Genomic DNA, 22,084 nt, shown 5'->3' with positions numbered 1-22,084 from the left:
CGGAAAGACTTTTCTACTCACGGCATAGCTGGCCTAGGAATAAAACTAACTTTAAAACACTGAACGCCATTTGTGTTTTGTGTCCACATTCATACTGGCACTAGTACAGTTGTAAATGCATGTAATTTGGGAAGCATAAACACATTTGTTGGTTTCCCAGATCACTTTTCCTGCATTTAGATGTTCCTGCTTTAAAGCAGATTTATTGGGTTTACAAGCGTTTAGAGTGTCTAATCAGATTCTGGACACAAAGAATTACATTTTCTCTAACAGCAGCTACACTGCCTTGAAAAAGTATTCATAGCCCTCCACATTTTGTCATGTTACAACCAAAAATGTAAATGTATTTTATTGGGATTTTATGTAATAGACCAACACAAAGTGGCATATAATTGTGAAGTGGAAGGAAAATTATAAATGGTTTTCAAAATGTTTTACAAATAAATATCTGAAAAGTGTGTTTTGCGTTTGTCTTCAGCCCCCCTGAAGGAGTAGAACCACCTTTCACTGCAATTACAGCTGCAAGTCTTTTTGGGGATGCCTCTACCAGCTTTGCACATCTAGAGAGTGACATTTTTGCCCATTATTATTTGCAAAATAGCTCAAGCTCCATCAGATTGGATGGAGAGCATCTGTGAACAGCAATTTTCAAGTCTTGCCACAGATTCTCAATTGGATTTAGGTCTGGATTTTGCCTAGGCCATTCTAACACATGAATACACTTTGATCGAAACCATTCCATTGTAATGCTGGATGTATGTTTAGGGTCGTTGTCCTGCAGGAAGGTGAACCTTTTGTCGACTCTAATGCCGCGTACACATGACCGGATTATCCGGTGGAACCAGAGCCCAAAATTCCGCAGACTTAGAAAGAAGTTTTGACTCAAAAAACAACAATCCACCCATCTGTGTGCTGGTCCGACGGACTTTTGAAATGAACGGTCTTGCCCACACACGGAGTAGACGGAACTTGCGAAAGAAGTGAATGTCGCCGCCTCCATCGGTGAGATTGACACCTCGCTAGCCCCGTCACCTGGTATGGATTTAAAGGGGAAGCCCTACGCCGGAAAAAACAGCGTGGGGGTCCCCCCAAAGTCCATAGCAGACCCTTATCTGAGCACGCAGTCCGGCCGGTCAGGAAAGGGGGGTGGGGAGGAGAGAGCGCCCCCCCCTCCTGAGCCGTACCAGGCCGCGTGCCCTCAACATGGGGGGTGCTTTGGGGAAGGGGGGGAAACCCCAAAGCACCTTGTCCCCATGTTGATGAGGACAAGGGCCTCTTCCCGACAACCCTGGCCGTTGGTTGTCGGGGTCTGCGGGCGGGGGGCTTATCAGAATCCGGGAGCCCCCTTTAATAAGGGCCCCCAGATTCCGGCCCCCTACCCTATGTGAATGAGTATGGGGTACATTGTACCCCTACCCATTCACCTGGGGAAAAAAAAAACACAACACATACTAGCACATACTAGCACATTATGCCTTTACTTTGCAGGGAAGAAAAAAAAGTTTACTTCCTCTTTAAAGATTTTCCCTCACTTTCTATCTGGTGAAATTACTCTCTTCTTAAAGAGCGCTGTATTAACATCCTTACAAGGAACCCTTCCTAATTCTATCCAAATTAAAAAAATGCCTACCCAAAGATGTTTTGGGTAGACATGCACTTTCATCTTGACAACTTGAATACGGAAAAGCTTTATGTATCTGTATTGTATTGACTTGAAAAGTGTCATTGAAGTTGGGGACCCCTAATAATTGACTAACAATAATTATAACAGTAGGGAGCATTCACCTGAACCTCCAATTTTCATATCTTCAAAAATATGGACTATGTTCTGTTTGTTCATATTAATACTAAAAATATACAACCCAGATGAACAACAAGCTGAGTCTGTTGACATTTTTCAGTAACATATTCAGGTGCCTAATTACAATACTCCAATACAAAATACCATGAACAAATGATGCCAACCTTAACAAATGCCTCTAGATTTGAACATGTGGCAGAGCCAAGAAGGTTAAATGACTTTTCATTGGGAGGTGGCCATTTTGTAACTCACATTAATAATTATCCTAAATGTCCCAATAAACTGATAATCTGACTTGCCTTTTGCCTAATAAATAATTTCACAGCTGTCTCTTTCTTTAGAAGTCATTCCCGATTGATCGATCCCCAATGGCGTAGAAAAGTGTTTTTGCTAAAGTATAGAGCTGGATACTTTAGAACTGGTCTTTGGCATTTTTAATTGCAAGTATGAATATTTCACATTGTAACAAAGACTGAAAATCACTATAAATCATATATAAAACACATAACTACATACCATAACTGGAAGTCTACAGAAAAATGGCTTTCATGCCAATTGTCTGGACAAAGCATGCCCAAGGCTTGAGGTCATTAAAGATTCAGACTCTTCATCTTTTTTTCATGATACTTTAGCCTGCCTTTCATTTTGTGTATTTCTTTCCTCTTACCTGTTTCTCTTTAAGAGCTTCCAAGGACTCAAATTCCAGCCTGGCCAACTTTATCCGGATGTCGTATGGCTGGTCGGGAATCACAAAGGCCAAGATACACTTCAGAGCTAATAGTGCATGCTGCAAAAAAAAGAGAAAAGGATTAAACTGTATCAACTTCTAAAATCCATGACCCATTGGCAAGGTGATGTGCTGTAAATAATCAGCCTCATGTACTGAAACAGGAGGGAAGGAGAAAATGTGGTTGTCAACATTTTCTAAACAGGATAAAAAATTAAACATAAGATTGACTGTTTACTACTTTATTACACAGGTAATATGGCTATATTTTAATTATTGAGCTCTGTATGCATATCTACTATTACTGCACCTCATAGTCTGGTCCACATTCCTGACAGGACTACAAGGAAGCATAGGAAATACAAGTAGTTGGAAATGTAATGTAGAGTATCTTATATTAAAAAAATAAAAATAAATCAGATGTCAGTGTAAATCTGGTTGCTTGACATCTGGGACGGTAAAAGTGGTAGCCCAACAACTCCAAAGAACAGGGATGCACACTTCCACTCAGTGGCACTAGGCTAAAGCATAACTTTTATTATTCTTGTTAAAAATGTACCAACTGTAAATGTGTTCTTACTCACAGGGGGCACCGAGACCCCAAATGACTATAAACATTCCAAGATTGCTTGTAACCGGATTTAAGGGCTCTTTATCCATTGATAAAGATAGGTTGAATATTTGTTTATTGTTAAAGTTCAGGTAACATTGAACACAGTAAGAAATCAGGGAGGGGGGTACAGAATAAAGAATGTTGGGGAGAGGGAACAAGGAGGGGAATGCATTGTATACATGGCATCTTCTAAGCATCTTAACAATTTGTACAGATATTCGTCCAGTCCAAACCATTCAGAAATCTATGGACACCGCCTGGGATAATTTCTCCCTGGACTCGTTTTCAAGCCTAGAAGGGTATCAAACAGGTATGGGGTAGGTCAACTGGACGTGTGACCTTGCGGGCCAAGGGTGTTGGGTGGGGAAGGGTAGGGGAAAGGGGGAACTCAGCAGTGAGTCTCGTAGCCTTATAATCAGTACATTCCATTTTAGATCATTTGCAGGACCCCCAATCCATTGATAAAGATAGGTATATATCTGCACATAATATAGCCTGACAACCTGGAAGCGAGTCATCCATCAGCATCCCCTGCTACTGAGGACCAGGAAACGCCGGCATCCTCCAGCGCAACCCACTCCACAGCTTCCACGCCTCTGCCCCCGATTGACTCCCCGGTGGACTCCCTCCTGGACGACTTACATTTCTGACTTACCTACTTGTCACATACTTTTGTGAGTACAATAGATCATGTGCTTGAATAAATTGTTTACAATACTGCACTTAGAGTGGCGCTTTTGTGCTTTTTCTCCCAGCTTTCACAGAGTTCCGCTTCTAATCTTCACTGAGCTGCCTTCAAGTGCTCCACTACAGACTCTATGGACTGTATTTAGTCACAATTTACAAAAACATTACCCCTTTTCTTTTTATACTAAGGTGTGTAATAGACAGGTGGATCCCCACCAAGGCTGATGTAAAGCGCCAACTTTTTTCCTTACTATATCTGCACATAAAGCCCTCTGGACTGACTTAACAATATTACATTCAAATACAGGGGCTATACAATTGTGCCCCAATTGTACTGAAAAAAGGCTTCAGCTCTAATCTATAAATACAGTGACTACTGAAGGGCTTATCTATTCTCCTTAAAGCCCAGCATGACAACGGTTCCAGCCTATGCTAAGTAGTACTCTGTGCTCATCACCCCTATGAGACCAAAGAAACCCACTTACTGAGAGCAATATGGTAATTGTTGCCACACTAGATAACTATGTGCTAAACCATTCAACACAAAAGAAGAAACCCAGCATGTTTTGTTCCTAGGAAAAAGCTTCATCAGGGATGCCTGGTTTTCGATAGTTTAGCACCAAGTTCAAGCCTGTGAACTCTTTTCCTATCCCCCATCACCCCTGTTGCTTATTGAAAAGTTGCATGGTTTGTTTTAGTTGGGGTGCCATGTGGGACGTGCGGGAGAGAAGTCCAACTCAGGCACTGCACATCTGACATTGTGCCGCTAGGTATTTCGGTGGTACATTAGGAGCCATACAATGGTTTCAGGGTAAGCGACATCATACATGATGTGAAGGATCAGGGAGCTTTGCACCGCACAAATTAAGCCTGCCATAGACAGTTGGAATATCGGCTGGTTCAGGAGGAACTGGACGATATTCGCACCATGTATGGGCAGGCCGAATGTGCCCAAGTTGATCTTTCGATCAACTTAGGTACAACCAATCTGACAGATTTTACATGCGATTATTGCTAGCGTCTGTGATAGCCGCTAGCAATAATCACTGGGTTTTCCTGGAGGAGGTAGACTCCCCTCAGGGAAGAACCCAATTGCTCCACAGGAGGGCTTCAACTGTCAACACTGTCTCTGTTGATAGAGGAATTGAGAGATTTTCTTTCCTGCAACCCATCGTTGCAGGAAAGAAAATTGTTCAGTCTATGGCCAGCCTTATGTATCCTATTGTAGAGTGAATGTATTCATTGTGTTATTGGAACTGTACTGTAATGTATTCGTGCCTTGCATTACAGTACAGGGTGGAGTGTAACCTGTATCTTGTTTATTATCTATTTAATATAAAATAAAATATATATTTTTTTCATTTAAACAGGTAATGTTTATTGAACATCATTGCAGAGATTACAATCACAGTGGCATACACCGAACATTCAAAAGGTGTTGCGTCATATCCATAACAATAGATAAGAAACATTTCTCCATTACAGTAGCCATTATGTATCACTGCCAAGAAAAGTCCTAACATTGACATATTTACTGTAATATTACATCAAATTCCCTCATCACACGTGGCAGCCTCCTGCAGCCATTTATCCCATATTCTATGATATTTTGCTGGGCAACCCCTATTTTTATACAAGAATTTTTTGTATGGGAGCGTAATATTAACTTCCCGTTTCCAGTCCTCAACCCGGGGTGGAAGGGGCCTCATCCACTGTCTAGCTATCACTTTTCGAACAGAAAACAAGGTTTCCTGCAGGAAAGTGTTAGTAATTTTATCTAATACGTCAGGAAATATCCCTAGTAGACAGGGTTTGGGGTCGAGAGCCAAGGGCGAGCCCATAACATCATGTAGAAATGACACTACTTGTTTTCAAAGTTCCTGCAGTTTGGGGCAAGACCATATAAGATGGAAGAACGTCCCAGTCTCTAGTGTACACATCGGGCAGAGTACAGATTGATTCGTATTATATTTGGCGGTCCTGAGGGGGGTGAGGTATGCTTTATGTACTATGTAAATCTGAGAAAGCCTGTCTTGGAGCCTAGGGGACACCAACTTGCACGTCTCCAGAGCCTCCTCCCACTCCTCATCCGTCAGTTCACCTACATCGCCCTCCCAGCGGGACTTCAAAGCATACGCTAGTCTCGCCGAGATGGGGGCCGCAAGCATACCATAAAAGCATGAGATGAGCTTTTTGGGATCAGTGTCCTTCACTATGGCTACAATAGGATTGGGGGCAGGCCGAGGCAATGACCGCGGAAACTGTGCTCCAAGTGCATGCTGAATCTGTAGGTATTGATATAGCATAGTGTTTGGAATATCAAATTCCTCCTGCAGCGCGTGAAACGTTTTAATAGTACCTTGGTGAAGCAGGTGATGCAGGTAGTATATTCCCCTCGATACCCACAACTGAACACCCCGGATCTTTTGGAGTTCCGGCAGTTGTTTGTTATGCCAAAGTGGGGTATAGTCAATTGGTGATGTAACATTCAGTTTAGTGGATGCCAGATCCCAAATCCTTCTGTAATGAAAAAGCATAGAGTGTTTACCTGGCTCCCCAACAGAGCTCCCCGCCCCCGTTGAGATAGCAGCTATCGGATCATCTGCGATTTGTGCCCAAGTAGGGCAGAGAAGGGTAAGAAAACGTTGTTTATCAGTCTTGTCTACATGAAAAAGTTGAGACAGTTGTGAGGCAACATAGTAATGGTTTAGATCTGGAAGAGCCATGCCCCCCATGTCAGTCGGGCTTTTCAAAGCCTGCCAAGCAAGCTTGTGTCTATTATTCCCCCATACAAAGGGCCTAAGGAGACATTCAAGGGATTTAAAATATTTCAGTGGCAAATATACCGGGGCATGCCACAACACATACAGTAGTTTAGGTAATAGGACCATTTTAATCAGATTAACGCGCCCCCAAACCCCAAGGGGGAGGCGAGACCAGGCCTGAATCTTGGTGCGCACCAGGGAGAATAATGGTTCTACATTCAGTGCAATGTAATCTGCTGGATTCCTAGAGACATATACCCCCAGATACTTAATAGTGCCAACTCGCTGAAGAGGCAGGCTGGCCTGAGATTCTGACTGTGGAAAACTATCAATAGGTAAAATTTGGGATTTTTCCCAGTTTATACGGAGACCGGAAAAGCTACCAAACCACTCTATCATGTGTAGGGCCTTTGCGAGGGAAGGGCCAGAGTCCGCCAGGTATAGCAACGTGTCATCAGCGTATTGACTGATTTTTTCGGTTAGTCGACCCATCGTCAGTCCCCTAATCGCGGGGTCCGTACGAATCGATACCGCTAAGGGTTCAGCAGCCAAGGCATATAGTAGCGGGGACAGTGGGCACCCCTGTCTGGTACCCCTACCAAGGCCAAACGCCCTGGAGGACCACCCATTCGCCACCACCCTAGCCGTTGGGCGATGATACAGCAGCCTCACCCACCTGATAAAGTTCGGGCCAAAGCCGTATCCCGCTAGACACTTCCACAAGTACTCCCATTCCACTGAGTCAAATGCCTTAGCTGTGTCAAGTGTCACTACCACACGCTCACCCACCGCCTCATGTGTTGCCTGTAGATTTATATAAAGCCTGCGTAGATTGAACGACGTATTCCGCCCCGGCATAAAGCCCGCCTGGTCAGCCTGAATCAGGCTAAGGATCACTCCGTTCAACCTAGTAGCGAGTATTTTAGCTAAAATCTTAATATCTACCTGCAATAGGGAGATTGGGCGGTATGATTCCGGGAAACCCGGATCTTTTCCAGGTTTGGGAATCAAAACTATCGTTGCCTCTCACATGGACGGAGGCAATGTCAGTGTATCAAAAAGATTCCCATAGAGGGCGAGAAGCCTAGGCGCCAGCACGTCTTGGTATCGGGAATAAAATTCAATGGGAAGTCCATCTGATCCCGGTGACTTGGATTTTGCAAATTCCGCAATAGCCCCCACTATTTCATCGGTGGTCAGGGGAGCCTCCAGAGCCTGCACCTGTTCCTCCGTAACTTGGGGGAGAGAAACCTGCGCCAAAAAGCTGTCCATCGGAGCGGTGTCGTCTGAGACTGTAGTGGTGTATAAGTCCGCAAAAAAGTCTCGAAATCTAGCTGTCACCTCGGAGGGGTCCGTGATCATTGTATCACCCTGACCCCGCAAAGAAATAACAACCGGGGGCCTGTCTTCCCTGTGCACCAGATATGCCAGCAACTTACCAGCTCTCTCCCCAGATTCAAAATGTTTTTGTTTGGTAAAAAAAAGTTTCTGTCTGGCCTTGTCTTGGTGTAGCTGGGAAACCACTCTCGACTGTAGTCTAAGTGCGTCAGCGTTTGCCGTAGTCGGGTCATCTACGTAGGTGCGTTCCCTGGAGCTCAAATCTGCCTCAGCCTCCACAATGACAGCAGCCGAGTCAGCTTTGAGCCTATTGATGTGGGCAGTCAGCACTGTTCGAGCGTGTAATTTAAATGTATCCCACACTCCTGGAACTGAGGCCGTGTGGTCATTGTCCTCAAAAAATTTTATCCACTCCGCCTCAATAGTGTCATCTTCGGGTAATAATGTCAGCCAGAACGGATTTAGCCGCCACGCCCGCGGAGGCCTACCCAGGGGTACGTCAAGCACTACAGAGTAGGGGCTGTGGTCCGAAAGTAGCCTGGGGCAGAACAATACTTCCCTGAGTCTGGGAGTGAGTTGCTTAGATATTAGTATAAAATCAATACGGGAGAGAGAACCATGTGTGGGTGAGAAGCATGAATACTCCTTCTTGTGAGGGAATTTGTGTCTACAAGTGTCCACAAGATGAACGGTGGTTATAAGCCTGGACAATCTAGTGGTCCCAGCTTGCCCCATCATCAACTCGGGGGGTTTGAGCCTATCCAGGGAAGGGTTAAGCGTAGTGTTGAAATCCCCCAGCCAGATAACAGGAACCGCCGGATGCCTGGACATAAAAGACAGTCCCTCTACAACTAGCGTCATGGTAAATGGAGGGGGGATATAAAAGGCCATAATAAGGTAGGGTTCCCCATACAATTTACCATGTAGAAAAATAAACCTGCCCTGTGGGTCAGTAAGAATTTCACAGAGTTCAAATTGGACAGACTTAGCTACAAGTACCGAAACCCCCCTCGAATGAGACGTGTAGGTGGAATGAAATGCCCACCCAATCCAAGGGCGTTTAAGGGCCGTCTGCAATCCCCCCTCCACATGCGTCTCAACTAGCACCATCACTTCCGCCCTTTGCTTTTTGAGGAACGTGAAGGCTGCCGCGCGCTTAATTTTATCGCGCAGGCCCCTCACGTTCCAGGTAAGAAACCGTATAGATGCCATAAAGATTCATATAAAGCAATAGGTGCAGTCGGCTTACCCCCTAACAGTCCTCCTATAAACGCACCCCAATACAGTTGTGTTTGATCAAGCCCAAACAGGGGCTGCATAGGCAGTAGTGGTAAAAAACATTCAGTAAAAGCAACACTTAGTTCAGATACATACTTCGATATATTTATAGTAATCTTCTGCATAGAAACCCTAACCAAACCATCCCCCTCCCCCCACCCTACCCTGCACCAACCCCAACTTGTGCGGGCATGTTCCCTGAAAAAATAGAAATAGGGGGAAAACACTGCGCTATAATTAAATATATACAAAAGAAAGGCCTCAACAGCCAAAACAGCAGCCAACACCAAAAACAAACAAAGTTCAACAAACAAAAGGTAAAAATAGTGTAGCGCTTCTATAGTGATAAGTGTAATCAACAAAAATTAAAGGATAATCATGTAACAGAGATCATATGGATAATATAGATGGGTAGAGAAAAAGTCCAAAAATGGGCACAAGTTTCACAATGCAGCTGGCACGAGGGTGGCCGAACCGTCTCAAAGCAGGAAGAGATCCCACTAAGCGAATGTGTTCATGTGAATCAGCTTGTCTGTAAACATCAAGGAAGGTAGATAAATACTTCTTACCAACTCTGTTGGACTCACACAGTCGTATGACAGTTGAGTCTGAAAGGCTTGAGGTCACAATCTGGGACCAAGGAGTAAATCGAGGGAGGTCCGTTGAACTGGTGGAGGAACTCCAAACGGCTGTATGCCCGATGATGTATTTCACAGATGGAACATCAAGGTAGTTTGTAGTCCAGCTCAGATGCGGCCCATTACACCGATACTCCAATCTCCCCAAGATGGGGAGGAAGATGTTTGGGGGTTTAGACCAAAAAGAAGGGAAAAAAGAAAAAAGGGCTCCACATGGTGCGGGTCAGACGGTATAAAATAATGATTTATTAAAGTCAAAAAGTTATTAATGACTTGGTGATCACAGAAAATGGAATAAAATGAAATTAAAAGCAATGTAGGGTGCCAACAGCTAGCCCAACGCGTTGCCCCTGTCGAAGACATATGTGTCGAAACGCGTTGGGCTATCTGTTGGCACCCTACATTGCTTTTAATTTCATTTTATTCCATTTTCTGTGATCACCAAGTCATTAATAACTTTTTGACTTTAATAAATCATTATTTTATACCGTCTGACCCGCACCATGTGGAGCCCTTTTTTCTTTTTTCCCTTCTTTTTGGTCTAAACCCCCAAACATCTTCCTCCCCATCTTGGGGAGATTGGAGTATCGGTGTAATGGGCCGCATCTGAGCTGGACTACAAACTACCTTGATGTTCCATCTGTGAAATACATCATCGGGCATACAGCCGTTTGGAGTTCCTCCACCAGTTCAACGGACCTCCCTCGATTTACTCCTTGGTCCCAGATTGTGACCTCAAGCCTTTCAGACTCAACTGTCATACGACTGTGTGAGTCCAACAGAGTTGGTAAGAAGTATTTATCTACCTTCCTTGATGTTTACAGACAAGCTGATTCACATGAACACATTCGCTTAGTGGGATCTCTTCCTGCTTTGAGACGGTTCGGCCACCCTCGTGCCAGCTGCATTGTGAAACTTGTGCCCATTTTTGGACTTTCTCTACCCATCTATATTATCCATATGATCTCTGTTACATGATTATCCTTTAATTTTTGTTGATTACACTTATCACTATAGAAGCGCTACACTATTTTTACCTTATGTTCCCTGAAAAACCAAACATGTCTGGCTGGGAAAACCAGTTTCATTAAATCAATAAAAAGGTTTAGAACAATAAGTCTGGAAGAGGGTCGCGGCCACCGGTACCAGATGGCAAGGCAAAGCAGAGCCCCCTGTATAACAGCACACAGTGATGACCCGGGTAAATAGGCAAAAGTGTCGGTTGCTGTCCAGTTCCAGTGATCAGCTCCCTCATGACAAGAAGAAGTCCCAGCAGACAATGGAGCAGTGTTCCGCTGCACCGTGCAATTAGACCGTAGGCCTAACATGTCTCCCCTTGCTCCGGGAGAAAAAAAAAAAAAGGAAAACCAAAATTGTTGAAATAAAGCAAACAGGCATGTATTGCAGAAAAGGTCCCCCAACAGGGACACTAAGAAAAAAGGGAAAAAAGTTGATCCATTAACGTTGACACCATCAGCCGGCGCAAATGTCCCAGAATCGGAAAGTTCAACAGATCTCAAAGTAGAAAAGGGAATAAAGGTAACATACGCCTCAGATGCAAGCACCCTAGCGATAATAGAGCAGCAAATAGAGATCAGGCGACCTGCCACATTTCCAGGACACCAGGGGAGAAACGAAAAAAAGTTGTTAGCTCACACGTCCCAAAGGGTCTCAGGCAGCTCCATCTTGAGGCCCTCTGCGTTCTAGCCATGCTATGACCTCTCTGGGTTGTTCAAAGAAGATCGCCCGGTCTCCTGCCTCCACCCTGAGGCGTGCTGGGAATAGCATAGAGTATTTCACTTGCTGTGCACGTAGTAATCTTTTGGCCTCCATGAAACTGTCGGCGTTTCTGGACGTCCGCGGAAAAATCAGGGAAGATTGCAACTTTAATATTGCCCACAGGAATATTACCCTTTTCCCGAGCCATGCGGAGGGCCGCGTCTCTGTCCTTATAGTTCAGGAATTTTGCAATAAAGGTGCGTGGAGGTGCACCCTGGGGTGGAGGCCTGGCAGGCATACGATGCGCGCGTTCAACCGCCAGCATGGGGGAAAAAGACTCTCGGCCATAGGTACTTATCAGCAATTGTTCCAGAAAAGTTGTGGGGTCCTTACCTTCAGCCCCCTCTGGAAGACCAATCAATTGGATGTTGCATCTGCGTATACGATTTTCCATTTCGTCCTGTTTAGTAATCAGGAGATCTATTTGCTTCTGCATGTGGTCAGCATCATTTTGCAGTGGTGGGAGAGCGTCTTCCATATTACTGATACGGGTCTCAGTCTCCCTTACCCGGTCACGCAGTTTCTGAAAGTCCTGCCTCAATAAAGATATGTCCGTTTGCACTTCCTCAATTTGGGATGTAAGGGACGTGCGGCACAATGTAATGGCTTCAAGAAGCCTGTCCGTGTCTCCCGCCACACGCGGCCCTCCCGGCTCCTCCGCGCCGCCATTTTCCTCCCCCTCCTCACTCACATGTCGGCGGTATTGTGACAATCGCGCCGCCGCCGATTGTCGGGATTTCGAGGGAGACATATGTGCCGGAATGGAGGGACGCCTGCCAGACGTGTTTGGGTGAGTATCGGTGCTGTGGTGTCACAGGATCAGCGTGGGAGACAGGATTCCTCGGCGGAGCTCCGGAGACACGCGTCCTACTCCATGCAAGGTCAGGCCACGCCCCTCAATAAAATATATATTTAAAAAAAATAAAAATAAATAAAGGAATGTATTCCAGGAAACCTATCGGGACTTTTTGCTAGCAACTTTCCACATGTTTAAGGAAACCACAGATTATTTTCACTGTTAAAAATTGTATGTGTTCGTACAATTAAAATTGCAGAATACTTAAAAAGATATAGAGGTTGATTTAGTAAAGGCAAACAGACTGCACTTTGCAAGTACAGTTGCGATCTGCAGGTACAGTTTCTCCAGAGCTTAGTAAGTGAAAGCTCTTCCGACTTCCATCAATCACGTGCAGGCAAAAAAATGCTGTTTTTTTTATTATCCTTGCATGTGATTGGGTATTCATTGCATAGTGAAGCTTTGCCTCATTTACTAAGCTCTGGAACAACTGCACTTGCAAAAAGGAGAGTCAATTTACCTTTAGTAAGTTAATTACTAATCCTTGTTCTAGTAACAACCAAATTGAGGGAAACGATGAAAAGACAGGCTAAAGTAACACTAACACCCAGAACCTCTACAAATCAACTTCATCCACACCACTTAAACTTAAGAGCTTATATTACTGTATTCACTAATAAAGATGACATGCTACACATGATCATGTTCTACCATTACTGTGGATGTATGGTTAGTGAAGGGAGTTGTAATTCGCTTTTCTATGTGTTTTGGAGACTTTCATTCACTTCTTCAGGAGTTACACGAGGTGTAAGTGTGATCAAAGCATATGTTCCAAAGAAAAACGTTATTGCATTCCTCTGTCCAGGACACCCAGAAGGGAAAAACCTTGAATTCTCCAAGCTCAGTCAACCAATGGCAGTACATAATGCAGAATTCAATAATATGTAAGAAATATATTTTAAACCCCAAATGTAAAATTAAACTTCTAATACAAAAAAAAGACACTAGGCTGGTGCTACTATTAGCAAGAATATCAAGTTTGACTAAAAACGTCAATTATATTGAACTGTAAGGATATGAAATATATAACCTTCCTGAAAGAAAGCATGAATATCTTTCTTTCTTTACACAGCAGTTTCCAGTTTCTCATACAAAATGTGCCATAATTATCATATTTCGCCAAGACTCTAATAACTAACATTGTGAAAAAAAAATCTAATAAAATGTCTCTTGATTTGCAGGCTATAATTTTTTTGATACAATCCCGGCCATTGGCACTCGATGTTTAAAATAATTTGCTAAAGGATATAATTATCAAAATCACGCATCAGCAATGTTCAAATGAGGACTGGAAATTCTTGGCTTAAAACATGGTCAGATTTTTTTTTTTTTTTTAACTACTGCCCTAGTAACGACTACACCATTTTGTGTATGGGCATCACAGGGACTGGAAGTGAGGGAAAAATATATACAGAGCAATAAAATCCTGACTCTTACCTACTTTATTGATATAAATTACTATTAGAAATTAAAAAAGCTTGGCTGAAGGCGGACTACAAAACATGATCATGCTGTTGTGTTTTAACACTTTGATTGCAATGATGTATTTTATATGCCACTGGCTTTGTAGGAGAGGGACAATTATGATTTATAAACTGCATTTGTGGTAGCTAAAGAATTAAATATGTTATATATTGTTATATTTTAGCTGTCATGGCAATTAATGTAATTATACATTGCATACTTCCAGCTTGGCATAATGTAAGCATGCATATCTCATACTCGACTGAATATCAGGGAAGCTGAAAATCATTGCAGTAGTGGAGGCATTATACAGTGATTAAAAAAACAAAATCGTATCACCCTGCGCTATGTGAACTTGCAATTAAGGAATAAATAAATTAAATTAGAACTGCTGCGCCCTTCTATCTATCTGGGCATCAACTGTGACAAAAATATAAACAATAATAATTCAAAGGTGCGCTGTCCCTTTACATTTGACAATACTAAAAGATACCAAAGATACATACACCTAATTCATCAGTACAAGAAGCTTCAGATTCAAGTGAAATACAACAGTGACGGCGTGCGGAATGATGTCATGTGTGTCATGTCATGTGTGTGGCTCCGCCCAATGTGTTTTTCAGTAACAAGTGTCGGCAGGTGAACAGAGGCTCTTCTGTTCCTACAGGAAGCCTCTGTTCTCCTGAAGATGCTTGTTACGGAGAAACGTGTTGGATGAGGCCACACATGACGTCATTCCACACGCCGACAGGACGCTCCTGCAGAGCTTGTTACATGCCGTTGATAAAAAAAAAAAAAAAAAAAAGAAGCTAGGCTGGTGCTACTATTAGCAAGAATATCAAGTTTGATTGAACTTCAATTACATTGAACTGTAAGGATATGAAATATATAACCTTCCTGAAAGAAAGCATAATTATCCTTCTTTCTTTACACAGCAGTTCCAGTTTCTCATGCAAAAGCCTCTTGTAAGTGCATTTTTATTATTTTGATAGACTTGTTGCCATAAATACTACGCTATGTTCAATCCATACTCTTATCCCATTTATGGAGTGAGTGTACTTAGGACCAGAGAGTTGGCTATCCCTGGAAGCGGAGCTTAACCGGTTCCCGACCAGCGCACGACGATGTACATGGACAGAATGTCACGGGCAGGCATATTGGCGTACAGGTACGTCCAATCTTCAATGTCGCCCTGCCATCGGGAGCACACCGCCGCCGGCACGCTCCCGCGCTGGTCGGGACCCCCGTGAGTCCGGTCGCGGGACCCGCGGACTCGATCGCCTCACGGGACGGCTGAATGGAGGAAATGCCGTGTAAACAGCATTTCTCCATTCTGCCTAGCAACTAGTGACGCTGATCTCTGCTCCATGTGATTGGAGCAGAGATCAGTGTTCACAAAACGAAAGCCCAACCCCCCACAGTTAGTAACACACTCCTAGGAACACTTAACCCCTACACTGCCACCCCCTGGTTAACCCCTTCACTGCCAGTGTCATTTACACAGGAATCACTGCATTTATATAGCAGTGATTACTGTATAAATGACAATGGTCCCAAAAATGTGTCAAAAATGTCCGATGTGTCCGCCATAATGTCGCAGTCACAATAAAAATCGCTGATCGCCGCCATTACTAGTAAAAAAAAATAATAAAAAATTAATAAAAATGCTGTAAAACTATCCCTATTTTGTAAATGCTATAACTTTTGCGCAAACCAATCAATAATCGCTTATTGCGATTTTTTTTTTTTTTACTAAAAATATGTAGAAGAATACGTATCGGCCTAAACTGAGGGAAAAAAATGTTTTTTTATATATTTTTGGGGGATATTTATTATAACAAAAATTAAAAAATAATGCGTTTTTTTGCAAAATTGTCGCTCTATTTTTGTTTATAGCGCAAAAAATAAAAACCGCAGGGGTGATCAGATACCACCAAAAGAAAGCTCTATTTGTAGGAAAAAAAGGACGTCAATTTTGTTGTTTGGGAGCCACGTCGCACGACCACGCAATTGTCAGTTAAAGCGATGCAGTGCCGAATCGCAAAAAGTGGTCTGGTCTTTGACCAGCAAAATGGTCCGGTCTGAAAGTGGTTAAGTTGCTGCAAAGCAGCAAGGTATTTTCTGATCTCACTGTAAGATCTATTGTTCCAGTGAGAAGCCTATTATGGATGGTGGAGTGGTCCTGTGCCACATCTCTTCTTTTCTGGTGGTGTTACTCACTTGATAGTTCTGAGCAGAAATTTATCAGTGTGGTGGATTACACATTTCTCACTTATTTGGACTCTAAGAATTACAGGACTACAATATAAAACGCCAAATTTCCATGCAAAATAATTGTACCGCTTTCAGCACCTAAAACCATAACTAATCATATCACCAGGGAGGTTAAAGGGACAGCACACGTTTGAATTGTTGTTGATGTTAATGCAGTGATAGCTGTAATATTTCTGGTTCTGTTTGGGTTATTTGTGAGAATCCTCTCTGCACCACAGGGGTTTCCTCACTTGGCACTACCATCATGTATAGAATGCTGTACCCAAATGATTTTTTTTTGTTCTTTTTTTCATACAAATAGAGCTTTCTTTTGGTGGTATTTGATCACCTCTGGGTTTTTTATCTTTTGCTCTACAAATGAAAAAAGACCGAAAATTTTGAAGAAAAATGCATTTTTATTAGTTTCTGTGGTAACATTTTGCAAATTATTAATTTTTCTTCATAAATTTTGGCCACAATTTATACTGCTACATATATTTGGTAAAAATAACCTAAACTAGTGGATATTATTTGGTCTTTGTGAAAGTTATAGAGTCTACAAGCTGTGGTGCAAATCATAAAAAATTGATCACACCTGATGTACTGATGGCCTATCTCATTTCTTGCGACCAGAACAAGCCAGGAAAGTACAAATATCCCCCAAATGACCCCTTTTTTGAAAGTAGACATTCCAAGGTATTTAGTAAGAGGCATGGTGAGCTTTTTGATGTCATGTTTTCCCACAATTCTTTGCAAAATGAAGATTTTTTTTCCCACAATATTGTCATTGTAATAGGTTATTTCTCTCACATGGCATGTGTATACCACAAATTATGCCCCAAAATACATTCTGCGACTCCTCCTGAGTATTACAATACCACATGTGTGAAACTTTTACACAGCCTAGCCACTCAGAGAGGCCCAACATGCAGGGAGCGCCATCACGTGTTCTAGGAGCATAAATTACACATCTAAATTGTTGACTACCTATTACACTTTTGAAGGCCCTGGAGCACCAGGACAATGACACGCGACACTGACGTGGCACTGATGACAGATGGCACTGATGTGGCAGTGATGACACTGATGACAGATGGCACCAATACGTGGCACTGACAGATTGCACTAATATGTGGCACTGATGACAATGTCACTAATACGTGGCACTGATGACACGTGACACTGATGACAGATGGAACGATAGGTGGCACTGATAACAGATGGCACTGATATGTGGCACTAATGACAGGTGCCACTTATACGTGGCACTGGGGACAGGTACTGTGGGCACTTTATTTTTCTTTCTTTTTTTCACTCACCACTGCAGCCGCTGGTCTCGCCATCCTCACACGCTGTCTCTGTGTGAGGAGGGAGAGCCGGCGATGAGAGATGATCTCATATGTTTACATATGAGATCATCTCCCATTGGACACTCAGATCGCACTGTAAACAGCCACGGTGATTGGCCATTTACAGAGATCTGTGACTGGCTGTGTCCAAGGGACACGGCCAGCACAGAGTTTCCCCCGATGTGAGCTCGCAGACGTAAACAGGAGGATGTCCAGGGATGGCCACCTGGCAATTGGCGTCCGTGCTGTAGCCGTCTTTCGGGTATAGCGTGGGCGCCTAGTGGTAAATTTACAAAGCTGTGTAGGTGTTTTGATATCAACAAAGTTAATACCAAGATTTTATATAGCTCAGCAGGGTCTGGTGTATTTTTATAACCTCTGCAATAAATCATGAACCATCTTCATATAGAGCTGGCAGATTGTCAATGGGCCATTAGTTTTAACAATACAGCTTTTATGCACTTCATTGTAGATTTTGTTTCATTATTCACAAAACAAAGAAGCATCCATTAGGGAGATTGTTGTTAGTTCAGCTTGCTTTTTCTATCAACATGCATACAAAAATGAATCCCTGAAGTACAATTGATCAAGGCACATTCACGCAATACTGTATTAAAAGTACACTCCAGTTAAAAGTGAAATTGAAACCTTAAGATGTGTATGGGGAGCACAGCCTTACTTCTGAGTTATATCATCTTTTCATCTAGACCAGCCTTTCTCAACCTTTTCAACACACCCTTGTAATCAAATTTCCTGCTAAAAATGACCAATCTACAACTCTTGATACATTAGCGTGATGGTCAGTGGGAAGAATGCTCCTTACATTTGTAGACATTGGGAAGAACCCCCTTACAGATAGCTAAAACAATCAATGGTGTCAGTGGGAACTTGAAATTGGCAATTCCTCAAGGAACCCCCAGCAACCTCTGGAGCACAGGTGTCAAACTGGCGGCCCTCCAGTTGTTACGAAACTACAAGTCCCATGAGGCATTGCAAGGCTGATAGTTAAAAGCATGACTCCCTCCAGGCAGAGGCATGATAGGATTTGTAGTTCCGCAACAGCTGGAGGACTGCCAGTTTAACACCCCTGCATCTGGAGGAACCCTAGAGTTCCATGGAATCCTGATCTAGACAATTGTTTACTGCCTTCACCAATCCACCCCATACCCTTCTGTGTGTAATCTGGTGATCCTGGAACACACCTGCTGGGTATGAGGCTTCCTCCTGCCAGTGTGCACATGGGGGACTGGACAGAACTCAAAGGCACTTTAACACCTTCATGCCTAAGAGTAAAACAAATGTTAATGCCCAAGCACAATTCTACAACTTTGACATGTGTTAGTAAAACCGTACATATTACCACAACTACTCTGTGCATCCAGGTGAATTATATATCTTGTTTTTTTCAGGATTGGGCTTACATTCAATAGTAAATGGTAATGGATATCTCAAACCCTACAACCAAAGGCCAATCCAAAATAAATTCTTCTGCTGTCAACGATCTCAGTGATACCACATAGGTGTATGTTCTTTGTTGTATGTACCTGTAGTACAGCCTAGAAACAATAGTGCACATTTTGCTTTTTTTTGTTTTCAACACTAATTTGATTTTTTTTTATTTTTTTTTTTTTTATATAAAATGCTGTCAAAAATATATTAACCATAACCTTCGACCCTTACCTGACCCAAACACTAACCTTGGCACTGACCTAGATAAAAGCTTTATCTAGGTTTTTTTTCTTTATTTTTTCTTTTATTAATTCTTTTTCACACACACTTTTTTTGTCTCTGCAAGGAGCGAGAAAGATACATTGTAAAGTGCCTTGAAAAAGTATTCATACCCCTTGAAATGTCCCGCATTTTGTCATGTTACAACAAAAAAATGTAAATGTATTGGGATTTTATGTGATAGACCAACACAAAGTGGTACATAATTGTAAAGTGGAAGGAAAATGATAAATGTTTTTTAAAATGCTTTTACATATAAAATATCTGAAAAGTGCGGCGTGTATTTGTATTCAGCCCCCATTAATCTGATACCCTTAACTAAAATCTAGTGGAACCAACTGCCTTCAAGAGTCACCTAATAATTAGAGTCCACCTGTGTGTAATTTAATCTCTGTATCAATACAGCTGTTCTGTGAAGCCCTCAGAGGTTTGTTAGAGAACCTTAGTGAACAAACAGCATCATGTGAGCCAAGGAACAAACCAAAAAGGTCAGTGATAAAGGTGTGGAGAAATTTAAAGCAGGGATAGGTTATGAAAAAAATATCACAAGCTTTGAACATCTCGTGGAGCATTGTTCAATCCATCATCGGAAAATTGAAAAAAAGAGCATGACACAACTGCAAACCTACCAAGACATGGCTATCCGCCTAAACTAACAGGCCAGGCAAGGAGAGCATTAATCAGAGACGCAACCAAGAGGCCCATGGAAACTCTGCAGGAGCTTTAGAGATCCACAGCTCAGATGGGAGAATGTGTCCACAGGACAACTATTAGTCATGCACTCTTTATGGAAGAGCGGCAAGAACAAAGTCCTTGTTGAAAAAAAAATCCATAAGAAGTCTTGTTTACAGTTTGGAGGAAGCCATGTGGGGGCCACAGCAAACGTGCAGAAGAAGGTGCTCTGGTCAGATGAGATGAAAATTGAACTTTTTGGCCTAAAAGCAAAACGCTGAGTGTGGCAGAAAACTAACACTGCCCATCACCCTGAACACACCATCCCCACTGTGAAACATGGTGGGGCCAGTATCATGCTGTAGGGATGCTTTTCTTCAGCAGGGACAGGGAAGCTAGTCAGAGTTGATGAGAAGATGGATGGAGCCAAATACAGGGAAATCTTAGAAGAAAACTTGCAAAAGACTTGTGACGGCAGAGGTTCATCTTCCAGCAGGAAGACAAAACATACAGCCAGAGCTACAATGGAATAGTTACGATCAAAGCATATTTAAGTGTTAGAATGGCCCAGTCAAAGTCCAGACCTAAATCAAATTGAGAATCTGTGGCTTGAAGACTTGAAATATTGCTGTTCACAGATGCTCTCCATCTAATCTGACAGTGCTTGAGCTATCTTGCAAATGAATGGGCAAAACTTTAACTGTCTAGAAGTGCAAAGATGGTAGACACATACTCAAAAAGACTTGCAGCTGTAATTGCAGCGAAAGGTGGTTCTATAAAGTATTGACTTATAAGGGCTGAATACAAATGCACACCACACTTTTCACAGATTTATTTGTAAAAATAAATTGAACACCATTTATAATTTTCCTTCAACTTTACAATTATGTGCCATTCATCATTCTATCACATAAAATCCCAATATTGTAACATGGAAAATTTCAAGGGGTATGAATATATTTTCAAGGCACTATATCTTTCCTCTTTATTCACAGAGAGAGAGAGAAACAGAGGTAGGATTCACAGTGACTGATTCACTGTGGAAGCCAATCAGAGGCTAACACGGGGATCAGGTGACCTGGAATGAGGAGTTTCAGATCCCGATCGTAAGTACGGCACCCGGGGCTCTCGGTGAGACCCTGGTTTTCATGCTGGGAGCGTGCTGTGCGGCACACTCACAACACAAAGGCAGATACGCAGATATGCTGCCGCACCAAAAAAAGCCCAGTCAAATGAGGCTGCATATCTGCATACTGTTGGTGTCAAGGGGATAAAGTGAAACTTTAGTCAGAAAATTAAGTGCTGCTGGATCACTTTAGGCTGGCCCCCTTTTCAGGTATAGGTATGTAAATAAATAAAAAATAAGTGCCTTTACTGTTAAAAAACAAAAAACAGTAATACACTCTCTCACCCTGCTCATGTTCAGTTACTATTTTTAGGCACTGATGAATTCGAAGAGGCCGAATCTGCTCACAGCCTAAAGATTTACTGCTGTTTAGGGGCTCTGGGCTTCAGCAAAATGGCAGCCTCCAGCAAGAAGAAACAGGAGCAATGCCGGAGGCAATTTACAGCGCACACTCATTTTGGTAGCATAAATATTCACGTGGAATGTATGTTTCTAGCTAAAGAACATGATTTCTATCTATCTAGTTGTTATGGGTAAAGTTCCATTTAAGTGAACTTTATGCTTTTAGGACAAAAACAGCGCTTACTTGAAAAACTTAAGTAGCTCACAATGTTTTAACTTGTTCCGAAATTATTCTTCAGTTTTCATTTTATGAAATATATGTTATTTGGTTTCTGCTTTCAGGAAAGCTAGTACTATAGATCTTTGTGGAGCTCAGCTCTGATTTAAATTTATTGCGATGTAAAACCAATCCAAAACATTTCGGAAAATTTAAATAATTCATATGTGAAATAGATTAGATCCAACGCAAGAGAACATCATTATGTACTGACATCTTGACTCACCAAACAATTTTTACACACAGAATATCCCACAGGGATGATAACAAATATCCATAAGAACTGTAAATCTGTTATACAAAAGAAAACTTCCAGCTTACATCTAGCATTCTATAACTGTTGCAGGACTGGTAGCATACACGAGGACCTTTTCAAAATGTCTCTATGCCA

General features: G+C 42.5%; 1 protein-coding gene across 1 annotated transcript in view; it reads right to left on the bottom strand.

The window, feature by feature from the left end:
* ANO10 (anoctamin 10) overlaps window positions 1-22,084 on the bottom strand; it is a 134,064-nt gene that overhangs the window by 7,845 nt on the left and 104,135 nt on the right. Inside the window, exon 12 of the mRNA XM_077491475.1 lies at window positions 2,469-2,588. Coding sequence (XP_077347601.1) covers window positions 2,469-2,588 — 120 coding nt within the window. The remainder of the gene's footprint in view (window positions 1-2,468; window positions 2,589-22,084) is intronic.

The sequence above is a fragment of the Lithobates pipiens genome, unplaced genomic scaffold (assembly GCF_037356315.1).
Source record: "Lithobates pipiens isolate NorthernLeopardFrog02 unplaced genomic scaffold, aLitPip1_a1.2 Scaffold_19, whole genome shotgun sequence".
Classification (NCBI taxonomy): domain Eukaryota; kingdom Metazoa; phylum Chordata; class Amphibia; order Anura; family Ranidae; genus Lithobates; species Lithobates pipiens.
Note: the sequence above shows the minus strand (reverse complement) of the source record. Positions and strands in the feature narration are given on the sequence as shown.